Source organism: Balaenoptera physalus, assembly GCF_965194825.1.
Source record: "Balaenoptera physalus genome assembly, chromosome: 20".
NCBI classification, from domain to species: Eukaryota; Metazoa; Chordata; class Mammalia; order Artiodactyla; family Balaenopteridae; genus Balaenoptera; species Balaenoptera physalus.
In genome coordinates this window covers 21,608,583-21,622,437 of record NC_138901.1, presented here as the reverse complement: position 1 = coordinate 21,622,437, position 13,855 = coordinate 21,608,583, and the positions used below count along the sequence as shown (strand labels likewise).

The window sequence follows — 13,855 nt, the reverse complement described above, 5'->3', positions numbered from 1 at the left end:
CCTCAAAACTACCACCCCACTGATTGGTCGAAGATGAGTTGGCGGAGGCGGGGCAGGAGCAGCCCGAACCTCACAACAACAACAAACACAGGGGCAAAGGGGCGGGACTACGCGTGCGCAGCCGTGGGCCGATTGCCCCTTCCCAGGTTAAAAGCTGCGCCCGACCTTAGGTCACCGACCTTAGAGGACGACTTGCCGGAGACTCGCGGGGATGGATGGGAATTGTAGTCGTCCTAGGATTTGTAGGTTCTTTAGCCTATTATCCGCTCTCAAGATACTAAAACGTAACACTCCAATCCATATCTGTTGACGTGCATAAGCGGGCGGAGCTCTTCAATTTGTCAACTGGGCTGTCGTGAGACTCATGCCCGCTTCCCGTGTCGGAAGCTCCTCTCCATAAGACTACAGTTTCCAAGGGACACTGTGGCCAAGGCCTTTCGATCCGCAATGCATGCTGGAAATCGTAGTTTTCCCCCCACAACCCTTTTATTTACCAAAACTGGAGACTTCCGTTGCGACGGAAAGGGTGAGGGAACGGGGCCTCTTCCTGCGACTCTTTTAGGCACTATCTTGCGCTCATCTTCGGGCCTCAGGTAGCGATTCCGACCCTAGTACAGCAATCACTGTGACATAATTGACATAATAAGCCGCAACTGGAAGCGTAGAGGTAAGGGGTCAGGCGCCTGTTAGAAAACTCGAGCAGAATTCGTTGTCTTCCGTCTCTTTCTAATTACGTAACGCAGGGAAAGAATGGGTGACCACCCCGAGAAACTCAGCTCTTTCTGTTCCGCCCTTCCGTAACGTGTTTCGTTCTCGCGTTCTGAGAGGCTCTCGCTAGGCGCAGCGGCCGGTTTCCGTGGCAACAGGAAAGCGCGGGAATTACAGATTAATTGAAACTGCGACTGCGCGGTGTGAGCTTTCCTGACCAAGGGCGGTCCGGGGGGTTTTTCAGAGAACTTGGCCTGTGGGCCCGGGAACCACAGGCGCTTTGCTCTGGGTAAAGGTGAGAGAACCCTGGGGAAGGGAGAGGGGCCCACAGGGTGCTCCGGGGGACAGGCAGTAAACAGGTGTGGAGACAGTAGGGGAGAGGTGACTCCTGAAGGCGAGCAAGATGGGTGTTATCTGGCAAGGGGCGGGCGGAAGATGGAACCTGGGAAGCCTAAGACGTTGAGTCTGGGGAAATCGTGGGGAAGGGGATAACTTGTGGGTCACGGGGTTGGGGGGAGGCGCTGAGGATAAGGGAGGGGGCAAGGTGTGTCCGAGGGGGAATCCTGATGGTGGAAACTGGAATGGGTCTTGAGGAGGACATCATGGTATACAAAGACGGGCTGGTATATGTGAGATGGAGACCCAAAGGGAAAACGGGGTGCAGGAATGTGTCTGGGAAGAGGAGGAAACAGGATTTTGTGGGAGGGAGAGCCGTTAAGAACTGGATTCATATGCGTTTCTGAGAAGCGACAAGAAGGAAGTAGAGGGGCGAGCCTCCCTAGGCACATACGCTGCTGGCATGGATGTGCCTGGGGAGGATCCTGAGATGAGTGCAGGCCAGTGGGAAACACTGGGGAAGGACAGGGGTGGGGAGCATTGGTTGGTGTTGATTTTGATTTGAAGCGAGAAAAAGAAAACAGCCGGAATGATTGGAGAAATAGGTGGCTACCACCACTCACCCAGTCAGTCACCCCACTGTGGCTTTCCCGTTTTTGGAGAAAGGAAAAGACCAAAAGGAAGTGATTGGAGGCTAGATGTGAAAAAATAGAGAATTTAAATGGTCTTAATTACAAAAAACGTATAGAATTTTTTAAAAATAAGGTTTTTGTCATTAGTTCTATGGTTGATCTGATACTAAAGCATTCCAATCTTAAATGGCACTTAATAATGAAAGCAAGCTTTTAAACCTTTTAACGTGATTTATTTACATATATATTTAAGTTCATGTGTTAAAGTTCATGGGAACAGGAAGAAATGGATTTTTCTGCGGATCACGTTGAAGAAGTACAAAATGTCCTTAATGCTATGCAGAAAATCTTAGAGTGTCCAATCTGGTAAGTCAAGAGTTTATTAATTTGAGATTCTTCCTTATAGCTGATGCAAATGAATAGAATTGACCTTAGATAGAAAGGAGAAAAAATTATAATGTTTATTAAGTTTAAGCTATTAAAGTTGCTGCTTTTCTTAACTGAAGAGCTTTAGGAATATAAGGAGTTACTCCTTTTTCTCCACTCTAACCTTCCCTCTGTGTCACCTCAACACACACAGCCCCCTGTCTTGAATGTTCACAGACTGTCTTGATTGGTTCTACATTGGGGCAAGGATCTGGTTTGGCTTAAGTGGCATTTGGGCATTTCATCCATCTCTACAACCAGCTTGATCACTTGGAATGGACATAGTTAATAATGGCAAAATAAAATCACAAATGCTTGGTGTCAGTGAGTGGGTAGGTCTTGGGAGAACCTTTGGCTGAAACTAGCCCTGTACTATATTTAAATAAGAATACTGTGAGTCCTCAAAGCCTTTAGCAAGTTTCTTTGACCCCACCCCCCAGATTTATTCATTTATTTAAAATTTTTTATTTTTTATACAATTTTTAAAGGTTACTCTCCATTCACAGTTATTACAAAATATTGGCTATATTCCCCATGTTGCATCCTTGTAGCCTATCTTACACCTAATAAATAGTTTGTACCTCTTACCTCCCACCCCTATACTGCCCCTCCCCCCTCTTAGACTTTTTGAATGAGCCTTTGTTTCCTTCATCTACAAAATAAGGAGGGGACTAGAATATTAAAGGTTTTTTTAGATTGAGCTGTAATTTACATACAGTGAAATGCAGAGAGCTTAAGTGTTCAAGTCTGTGAGTTTGGGCAAGTGTGTATATATCTGAGTAACCCAGTCAGATATAGAACATTTCCGGGCTTCCCTGGTGGCACAGTGGTTAAGAATCTGCCTACCAATGCAAGGGACACAGCTTCGAGCCCTGGCCCGGGAAGATCCCACAAGCTGCGGACAACTAAGCCCGTGTGCCATAACTACTGAGCCTGAGCTCTAGAGCCCGCAAGCCACAACTACTGAGCCCACATGCCACAACTACTGAGTCCACGTGCCTAGAGCCTGTGCTCCGCAACAAGAGAAGCCACCGCAATGAGAAGCCCACGCACCGCAACGAAGAGTAACCCCCGCTCGCTGCAACTAGAGAAAGCCTGCGCACAGCAACGAAGACCCAACACAGCCATAAATGAATGAATGAATGAATGATATAGAACATTTCCATCACCCCAGAAAGTTATCTTGTGTGGATTCGGGAGCTCTTAACTTGCTGACCCTCCACGACCCTCGGAAGCCTATAGATAGAACTGTATTCTTATATAATTAGTTTCTTATGTAATTTTATATTTTGTATTTTATATATTTAAAAGCATTGCTCTAAGAAAGGAGTTCATGAGCTTTACCAACTGCCATAGGGGGTCCATGGTACAACAAAGGTTATGAACCGCAGGTAGTCACTAGCTGACCTCAATGGTATCGCTGACCTCAATGGTATCTCTTAAATCTATAAAATAAATTAAAAACCATACCTCAGAATTTCTTGGTAAAAAGCCAGAAAGGCAATTTAGGAGGATTACTGACTACCCTCTTCCCTCTATTCTCTTAATTCTGGTCATTCTGGCCTCTTCACTGCTCTTCAGACGTGCGACATATTCTCCTGCCTCTGAGCTTTTATGCTTGCTGCACCCTCTGCCTGCAACATTCTTCCCCTGGTAATTGCATGGCTCACAAATCTTGATTGAAATACCGTCTTTCAAAGAGGCAGACAATCCCAATTTAAAATTGTAACACTCCCACCCTCAACAAATCCCTTATCCCCCTTTTTTTCCATAATGCTTATTTTTTACATAACTTACAACTATCTGACATTCTGTATAATTTATTTATCCTTTTTCTCAACCCCCACAGAATATAAACTCCCAAGGGCAGAGGTTTTTATTTGTTTTATTTACTTCATATCTTCAGTAGTTAGAACAGTATCTGGGACATAGTAGCCACTCAGTAAACATTTGTTGAAGGTATTAAGTAATAAACTAAATTGGTTCTTTGATAATTTAGTGGTTTTTAACATGGTGATAGTGGTGGGTATTATTCAAAAAATAAATTGAAAAGTTGTACCTTTCCTTTGTGCTTCATGAAAGTTGTTTTTCATATTTGGAGCCAAGTAAATAAGATTAAAGAAAATGCAAGTTGTGTTTTCAGAGAGAAACAAGATTTATAAGTAACCTACCTTCTGCTCCCCTGCCTCTCAACATTTCAGCTAAACAAGAACCAGAGCTAAATGAGCTTTACAGCCTAATTTACGAAACATCAGAGCCAGGCAAGCAGGAAATGACAATTAGAAAAAAAATTGCTTTTGAAAAAGCATAAAACTTACTCATGATGATTACAAAGAGTGATCAAAAAGTCCTTAATAGTATGGCATTTGGGTCCATTTATTTTACATTTCCATGGGACTCAGTCATAATAATGTAACGTTCTTTCTCATTCTGGCAAAGTAAACCATCAAATAAAAAACTCAGCTACATAAAAATTAAAGATGTGAGAATGAAAGTTAATGTTAAATTTTTATTTTCAGTCAACTACTGTGTATTTTCCAGCTCCTTATTTATTTATTTTTTTAATCTGTTTTCTTTTTTCTTTTGGCTGCGTTGGGTCTTGGTTGCTGTGCGCGGGCTTTCTCTAGTTGTGGTGAGCGGGGGCTGCTCTTCCTTGCGGTGCACGGGCTTCTCATTGCAGTGGCTTCTCTTGTTGCGGAACACAGGCCCTAGAGCGTGCAGGCTTCAGTAGTTGTAGCATGTGGGCTCCGTAGTTGTGACTCATGGGCTCTAGAGCACAGGCTTAGTAGTTGTGACGCACGGGCTTAGATGCTCCGCAGCATGTGGGATCCTCCCGGACCAGGGATCAAACCCATGTCCCCTGCACTGGCAGGTGGATTCTCAACCACTGTGCCACCAAGGAAGTCCTCAATCTGTTTTCTATTCGAAATAGATCTGGGTTTTTAAACTAAGACTGTTCTTCCTGGTTGTTGTTAAACCTTAAACTCATACCTAGTTCACATTTTTTTTTTTTTAACATTGCCTAGAACAGTACAATTTGCAGTTAATGTCTTAATAAATGATTCCTGACTGTGACTGGAAACAATGTTATTTATGGTAACTATAGGGTAGGTTTCCAGCTTCTTTGAGGTCTCAAGCTAAAATTCCTTCTCCTGGCCCCTGAGTCATTATTGGCATTTATTTCTGATAACTGGTAGTTCTTTCTAACTTTACACATGAATATATAAATTCTTTGACTTACGAAGAGTTTGCTAAAATGTGTATCCCAGTGGGTGGTGGTTGTTTTTTGAACCTAACCTAGCTTCTTTCTCCAATCACTTACCATGTTAGAAGCTCTAAATATAAATATGCAGTAGGCCTAAAATATTTCCTGGTTTGAAAAGTTTAAAATATTTGAGTCACTTTTATTTTATTTTTATTCTTTCTTTCTTTATTTTTAATATAAATTTATTTATTTATTTTTGGCTGAGTTGGGTCTTTGTTGCTGTGCACGGGCTTTCTCTAGTTGCGGCGAGTGTGGGATACTCTTCGTTGCAGTGAGCAGGCTTCTCATTGTGGTGGCTTCTCTTGTTGCGGAGCACGGGCTCTAGGCGCGCAGGCTTCAGTAGTTGTGGCACGCGGGCTTCAGTAGTTGTGGTTCGCAGGCTCTAGAGCTCAGGCTCAGTAGTTGTGGCGCACGGGCTTAGCTGCTCCACGACGTGGGATCTTCCCGGACCAGGGCTCGAACCTGTGTCCCCTGCACTGGCAGGCTGATTCTTAACCACTGCGCCACCAGGGAAGCCCTATTTTTATTTTTTTAATTAATTAATTAATTAATTTTTGGTTGCATTGGGTCTTCGTTGCTGCGTGCTGGCTCTCTCTAGTTGCAGCGAATGTGGACTACTCTTCGTTGCAGTGTGCGGCTTCTCATTGTGGTGGCTTCTCTTGTTGCGGAGCACGGGCTCTAGGCATGCGGGCTTCAGTAGTTGTGGCTCGCGGGCTCTAGAGCACAAGCTCAGTAGTTGTGGCGCACAGGCTTAGTTGCTCTGTAGCGTGTGGGATCTTCCCGGACCAGGGCTCGAACCCATGTCCCCTGCATTGGCAGGTGGATTCTTAACCACTACACCACCAGGGAAGTCCCTGAATCACTTTTATAGTAAACATTTACTTTCATCAGGACCTAGAAGAGAACATTTTAATTTTTTTCTTTTCATTCCCATTCTCTCTTCAAGCTTTTCCTTCAACAGTAATTACTTTTTTATGTATTGGAGTTTTCATCTGTTCAAAGTTTGTGTTTACAGTATGTTTGTATAGCTTGGTTTTTAATTACTATACTGAAATATAATTATCTCAGAATTGAGTCAGTGGTGAGAATGAAAGCCATCTGGTATCACAGCTAAATCCAATTTCTCTTTTACTGAGAATTTCTTTTGCTATCTAGCCTATCTGAGGAATAGTAATTTACTAACAAATCAGAGTTTTCTTTGTTTTTCTTTTTAAAATCACTTTCAGTCCCAATAATAATACTAACATTGGTACAAGTCATCTCAGGTTGTAAACATTTTCCCAAGTAGCATTTAATTTTATTCTCAGAATAGCCTCAAGAGACTGGTAGAGTGGGTGACCGAGAAGGAAACTGAGGTTCAGGTAGAGTGGTTGGCCTGAGATCACTCTGCTAACAAAGAGAACTGTAGTAGAAACCCAGTCTTCTGACTTACTCTGGTATTTTTCTTTTCATTGCCCTGTGCTGCGTCAGAAACCCCATGATTGCGAGAGTTGTGTTACCAAACCCTTCATAAGGAGGCTATTGTCCCCCAGCTTTTCTTGTGATCCTTTTCTAAAAAGTTAAACATTTAATGAACCACATTCCTATCACATACACAGGTTACCTGTTTTTTGATGTCTTGCCTGAACTTTACCAAGAATCAGTTTCTGAAACTCTCATTTAGAATAAACACTGAAGACTTAAAATAGCCTGTAGGTTCCTACATGCTCAGGCTCCCACCTACCTCTCTGACCTCTTCTGCTAGTACCTCCCCCTTGATTATCCATCCTAGACCCTGGCCTACTCGCTGTCCTTCAAAAACCCTGGGCATGGTCCTGCTCAGTCTGTCTTTTCTGCTCCCTCTGCTGGAATGTTCTTCCCACAACTGTTGCACAGCTTGTTTCCTCACATTGCTCAGCTGTCTGCCAGTGTCACCTTCTCAGTGAGGCCTTTCCTGACCACCCTGTATATACCCTTCCCCCCACACACTGCACTCCCTGTCCCCTTACCTTGCTTTATTTTTCTTTTTAGCACTTATTCCCATATATGTTTGTTTCTCAATCAACTGTCTACCACAACTAGAATGTAAGTTCTGTGAGGGCAGGCTTTATTTTGTTCGCTGCTGTATTTGCATCTCCAAGAGCAGTGCTTGCACATAGTAGATGCACAATAAATACTTGTTATATTAGTAAATGAATTAATCTCAGGAGGGCCTTGAGATTTTGTGGTTAGATGGGTAGGCATGAGACTTTGAGTGATGTATTTTCTTTTCTGGGGATTTTAATATTTTTCTAAGTTTATTATTTTCTAAATTTTCTTCAGTGAGTACTTATTACACTGTTCTTACAAAGTAATCACAAACCAAACATCATGTACCTCCTGAAGTGATGTAATAAAAGTACACAGACCCATCTGTAAAGTGTTCTTGCCAAAAAATTGAACCCAATTTTGATTGAGCCTGTAGGTCTAGTTTACAGGAAATAGAGGTTAGAGGGACAAGTTAAACCACATCATAGGGTTATAATCAGCAAAATCTAGAATGTGGGAAATTCTAGAGGTCAAATGACCTAGTTTTTTAAATAAATGACGAGGTAAAAAAAGAGGAGAAATCTGTAAAAGAGACTTGAGATATATCAACCAAATGCAATGTGTGGATCTTATTTGGATCCTGATTTAAATGAATTTAATTATTAAGTTTTTATGAGACAGTGAGGGAAATTGGAACATCAGTTGTATATTAGATGATACTAGGGAAATTATTTTTTAGGAGTAATAATGGTTTCATGGTTAAACTAAAAAAGTCTTTATCTTTGAAAGATATATTCTGAAATATAGATGAAATGCTATGACAACTGGGATTTTAAAAAAATTTATTTATTTTATTTATTTTGGCTGCGTCGGGGCTTAGTTGCGGCACGTGGGATCTTCGTTGTGGCATGCGGGATCTTTTTAGTTGCGGCATGCAGGTTCTTAGTCACGGCATGCAGGCTTCTTAGTTGCGGCATGCATGTGGGATCTAGTTCCCCCACCAGGGATTGAACGTGGGCCTCCTGCATTGGGATTGTGGAGTCTTACCCCCGGGACCACCAGGGAAATCCCCTGGGATTTACTTTAAAATAATCTTGGCTTTGAGTGGATTTTGGTATGGATGAAATAAGATTGGCTGTGAGCTGATAATTGCTGAAATTGGGTTATGGTACATGGAGTTCATTTTACTGTTTTATTTGTGTAAATGCTTGAAGCCTTCCATATTAAGAAATAAAAAATAAAAAGGCAATCACATGCCAAAAAAGTGCTATGAGGGAATTCAAAAGAAATACAAGAAGTTTTTGTCTTTGTGGAGCTTAAAGTTTAGTTAACATATAGGATGTGCACCCACAATGATAGCTCAAAAAAGGTATCAGTGAAAACTAATATGAAATAATATCAGCTAATTTTTTGAATGCTAAAGATAACATAGAATATAAAAAAGAATGATATATTCTGTTTTGATGTCTGAAAGCTCAGTGAGGGTAAGGATCATATTCTCTGCTGTATTTTTGGTTCCTAGTACAGCAGACATTTAATAAATATTTATTGAATGAACTTAAAGCCTTACTTTGACTCAGTTATAGCAGCTTAAAGTTGAACTTCTTTATTAAGAATTCATTTATTTTTAAATGAATTATTGAGCCTCATTTCTTTTCTTTTTCTTTTTTTTCCCTACCCTTCTAGTCTGGAGTTGATCAAAGAGCCTGTTTCCACAAAGTGTGATCACATATTTTGCAAGTAAGTTTGAATGTTTTATGTGGCTCCATTATTAGCTTTTGTGCTTATCCTTCATAACACAGGAAACACCTAGCTTTATTAAAGCTTTAGCTTCTTCAATTATGTGAAAAAGAATCATAAGTTTTTGTAGCCATAGTTTGTGGTAAAATATTGGCATATTTATCTAGTGGGATATGAAATCACTTTGAACAGCTGTTTGTTTTTTGTGTCCATGGGTGAAAGCAGATTGCAAGCAGTTACGAAATAAGCAAATTGCGTTTCAGCTGTCCCAGTTTCTCCTTTCTGTTCATTTCTGCATGTCCTTCTGCTCTCTGCCCTCTAAGGTTCAGTGTTTGCCTGCTTCATAATCCTTGTGAAAATAGGAGAGGACCTGATATCAGTTTATATTTAGGCTGAAATTCATTCATACCAATGATTCAAGTTATATTTACATTTTTAAGGATCTTGCCCTTTGAAATGGATATGTTTCTTGATGGAAGAATTTCAGAAAAAGTTTGGTAGGTAATTTTGTGGAACAGGGGGTTTTCTCCTTTCCTTGATGTTAAGCTATGATTGAAGCTTGCCCTGAATGCCAACTTATTTCTTTTTAAGCATTTTTTTCTTTTTTAATTGAAAAGACAAGCCACGTCAATGGTAATGAGTTTACTAGCATATATGATGCAAAGTATTTTTCCCTCCTACCTCAAACCCCTGCCTCTCCCTTCCCTCCCCAGAAAAAAACCACAATTATCAATTTCTTATGTATCCTCTAAGGAATGTTTAGATTCAAGTGTTTGTAACTTGGGATTCATGAATGGTTTTCATGAATTTCCTAGAATTATATTGAATTTTAAGTTCAATTGTATTAAAAACTATGGGCCTGTGCAGTTTTCTGGGAAGACAGTTCATAATTTTTATCAGCTTGGAACGTTTCTGTAACCTAAAAAACGTGAAAAGCTTCTGCATTAAGGATAGTGAGGGCTGGCTGAAGCTGGAGGAAACCTGTTCCCTTTGGAACACAAGTCTGCCAGCTGGCCAGCCCCTTCCTTCCTCTGAATTTTACCTTCTTGCTATTTGTCTGTCCCAACAAGGATCTAGAGCCCATTTCCACTGTCTCTCACCCCTTTTCCAGGTCACCCCACTGGCCTAGATCTGTTCCCAACAGTTCCCTTCTCATTCTTCAGGCCCTTCTCCCTGGTCAGGTGTCATGGCAGCACAGCTTTAACTCTCCTTCAAGAATTTTTAGTTTTGTGACCTCTAGAGGGAAGCTTCTCAAACTGTCTGTGGTATAGGGCCATTTTCTTTGTAGATCAATACCTTTGTAAAGCAAAATTTTGAAGTCCCACCATTTAAAAGGTTACAGATAGCTGAAGGCTAACCTTTTAAATGCCGGGACTTTCACTGTTTCTTGACAAGAATCTTTCTGAAATGTACTGTATGCTTTCCCGTCACCTTGAATAATGAATATACGGTATTATAGTGTGTAAAGAAGAGATTAAATTATGAACATTCATTACTTTGAGAGCTTGTGGAAGAAGGCAGTTTTACAGGCAGAGGAAATAATATGAGCAAAGGTATGAAGAGAAGAAAGAATATGTTCAGGAAAAAGAAACTAACTTTTCATATATATAGAGGAGTTGTATTACAAAAGGAAGGAGCCCTCAGAGGGGAGATGATATTTGCAAGAGAGAAAGATCCAAGAGAAGGCAGAGGGATTGGAACTAGAAAATGGATGCTAGAAAGAGAAATAGTTGTTATTCAGTGAAGTTGGAGGTAAAGACATCTGTTGAGATTGAGAAGGTTAAAGTTGGCAACTGGAGGAGAGTGAAAAAGGCTTGCAATTTCTAATAGGAGGATAGGAAAAGCAGAATAGCCAGCCATATTTTAAGTGATATGTTAGAATTAAAGGTTTAGTATAATGCCTGTGTGATAGATCAACTTTTTCATGAAATATCTTCTGTAATACCTTTATAGTCTGAATAACACCTTGATCTATATGATAAGAAAGCTCAGAAAAATACCCCCAAGCATTAATTGTATTTTCTCAAGGTGGACTCTAATTGCTAACAATAACGCAGCTTTATTGACCGGAGTAAGACTGTAGTTCTGAAATCTTTCATGAGATATACAAAAAGTACAATGGTACCAGTTTAGAAGATATTACTTAGGCCATTCATGCATTAGCTTGCAGTTTCCAAACAACAGATGAAATGTGTAATACTTTTTGAAAGATCTAGACCACATTGTCCAAAGAGATATAATCTGAGCCATATAAATCTAACTTAAATATTCTAGTAGCCACATTACCAAAAGGTTTTTTTAAAAGGTGAAATTAATATAGTTATATATTTTTAGCCCAATTATGGCTAAAATTTTATCATTTCAAAATATAATATAAAAATATTAATGATATATTTGACATTCTTTTTTTGTAGTAAGTCTCTGAAAGCTTGTGTTTTTCCATACTTACAGTACATTTTAGTTCGGACTAGCCATATTTCAAGTGCTCAATAGCCACATGTGGCAGCTGTATTGGACAACACAGCTCTAGAAACTAACTACTCAAAGTGGGACTCGTGGGTCTGTAGCAACCACATCACATGGGGACTTCCTAGAATCTCAGCCCTACCCCAAACCTGCTGAATCAGAATCTGCATTTTAACAAGATCCCCAGGAGATTCTTATGCACATTAAAGTTTGAGAAGCAGTGCTCTGGAATGATAACCTTTCTATACACTTATATGGAGGATACTAAAAGGGACTAGACCAAGGAAGTCTGAGGTTTAAAGACCAGATAGACCAAGTAAGGCAAGTCTTGGGGTCAGTTAACTGAGGAGATCCAGATAAGTGGTGAGTCAGTGTCGGGGACATTTCATGGCTGGATACATTAGATCATGACACCAGGGAATTCTGTAATCTAGTAATAGGTCGGTATGTCAGAGGTCCAGAAATAGGCAAGAGATGGATACTCTAGCAAGTAGATTGAACATAGTCTCTCAGGAGTCTAGCAGCAGAAATGAGAAGTTCAAGGTGGTAGTTATAAGGGAAGAAAAGTAGCAGGGACCCAGCCATAGGAGGCTGAGGGTTAGTGGTAGATTCTCATCGCTAGGAGACAAGAGCCTTGACTCAGGGGACTGGGATACTGGGCAAGGAACCTAGGCAGAATCTCCCAGATGAAGAGCTCAAGATAGCTTCTTGGTGGGGGAGGGATAAGTTGGAAGATTGGGCTTGACATATACACACTACTATATATAAAATAGATAACTAATAAGGACCTACTGTATAGCACAGGGAACTCTACTCAATACTCTGTAATGGCCTGTATGGGAAAAGAATCTAAAAAAGAGTGGAGGGCTTCCCTGGTGGTGCAGTGGTTGAGAATCTGCCTGCCAATGCAGGGGACACAGGTTCGAGCCCTGGTCTGGGAAGATCCCACGTGCCACGGAGCGGCTGGGCCCGTGAGCCACAATTGCTGAGCCCGCGCGTCTGGAGCCTGTGCTCCGCAGCAAGAGAGGCCGCGATAGTGAGAGGCCCGCGCACCGCGATGAAGAGTGGCCCCCGCTTGCCGCAACTGGAGAAGGCCCTCAACTGGAGAAGGCCCTCGCAGAGAAACAAAGACCCAACACAGCCATAAATAAAATAAATAAATACATTTTAAAAAAGAGTGGATAGGGGCTTCCCTGGTGGCGCAGTGGTTGAGAGTCTGCCTGCCAATGCAGGGGACACGGGTTCAAGCCCTGGTCTGGGAAGATCCCACGTGCCGCGGAGCGACTAGGCCCGTGAGCCACAATTGCTGAGCCTGCGCGTCTGGAGCCTGTGCTCCGCAACAAGAGAGGCCGCGATAATGAGAGGCCCGCGCACCGCGATGAAGAGTGGCCCCCACTTGCCGCAATGAGAGAAAGCCCTCACACAGAAATGAAGACCCAACACAGCCATAAATAAATAAATAAAACCTTTAAAAAAAATAAAAAAATAAAAAAAAAATAAAAAAGAGTGGATATATGTATATGTATAACTGATTCACTTTACTGTACACCTGAAACTAACACAACACTGTAAGTCAACTCTACTCCAATAAAAATTAAAAAAAAGAAAAAAAGATAGCTTCTTAATTGTTGGAACTAAAGTACAAACCAGAGGTTTGATCAAAAAAACAGAGCCTTAGGACTTCCCTGGTGGCGCAGTGGTTAAGAATCCTCCTGCCAATGCAGGGGACACGGGTTTGAGCCCTGGTCTGGGAAGATCCCACATGCCGCAGAGCAACTAAGCCCGTGCGCCACAGCTACTGAGCCTGTGCTCTAGAGCCTGTGAGCCACAGCTACTGAGCCTGCATGCCACAACTACTGAGCCTGCATGCCACAACTACTGAAGCCCGTGTGCCTAGAGCCTGTGCTCTGCAACAAGAGAAGCCACCGCAATGAGAAGCCCACGCACCACAACAAAGAGTAGCCCCCGCTCGCCACAACTAGAGAAAGCTCGTGCACAGCAACAAAGACCCAACGCAGCCAAAAAAAAAAGAAAACAGATCCTTGGACTTCCCTGGTGGCGCAGTGGTTAAGAATCCGCCTGCCAATGCAGGGGACATGGGTTTGAGCCCTGGTCTGGGAAGATCCTACATGCCATGGAGCAACTAAGCCCATGCGCCACAACTACTGAGCCCATCTGCCACAATTACTGAAGCCCGCGCGCCTAGAGCCCGTGCTCCGCAACAAGAGAAGCCACCGCAGTGAGAAGCCCGTGCACCGCAACGAAGAGTAGCCCC

At 42.0% G+C, this 13,855-nt stretch overlaps 1 protein-coding gene across 8 annotated transcripts in view; it reads left to right on the top strand.

Annotated features, from left to right (window-relative positions):
• Positions 1-67: 67 nt before the first annotated feature.
• BRCA1 (BRCA1 DNA repair associated) overlaps positions 68-13,855 on the top strand; it is a 61,156-nt gene continuing 47,368 nt past the window's right edge. For all 8 annotated transcript variants that reach the window (XM_082440771.1, XM_082440769.1, XM_082440765.1 and 5 more), the window contains exons 1-3: positions 68-1,003; positions 1,930-2,042; positions 9,061-9,114. In XM_082440771.1, coding sequence (XP_082296897.1) covers positions 1,963-2,042; positions 9,061-9,114 — 134 coding nt within the window. In that variant the 5' untranslated portion in view covers positions 68-1,003; positions 1,930-1,962. The remainder of the gene's footprint in view (positions 1,004-1,929; positions 2,043-9,060; positions 9,115-13,855) is intronic.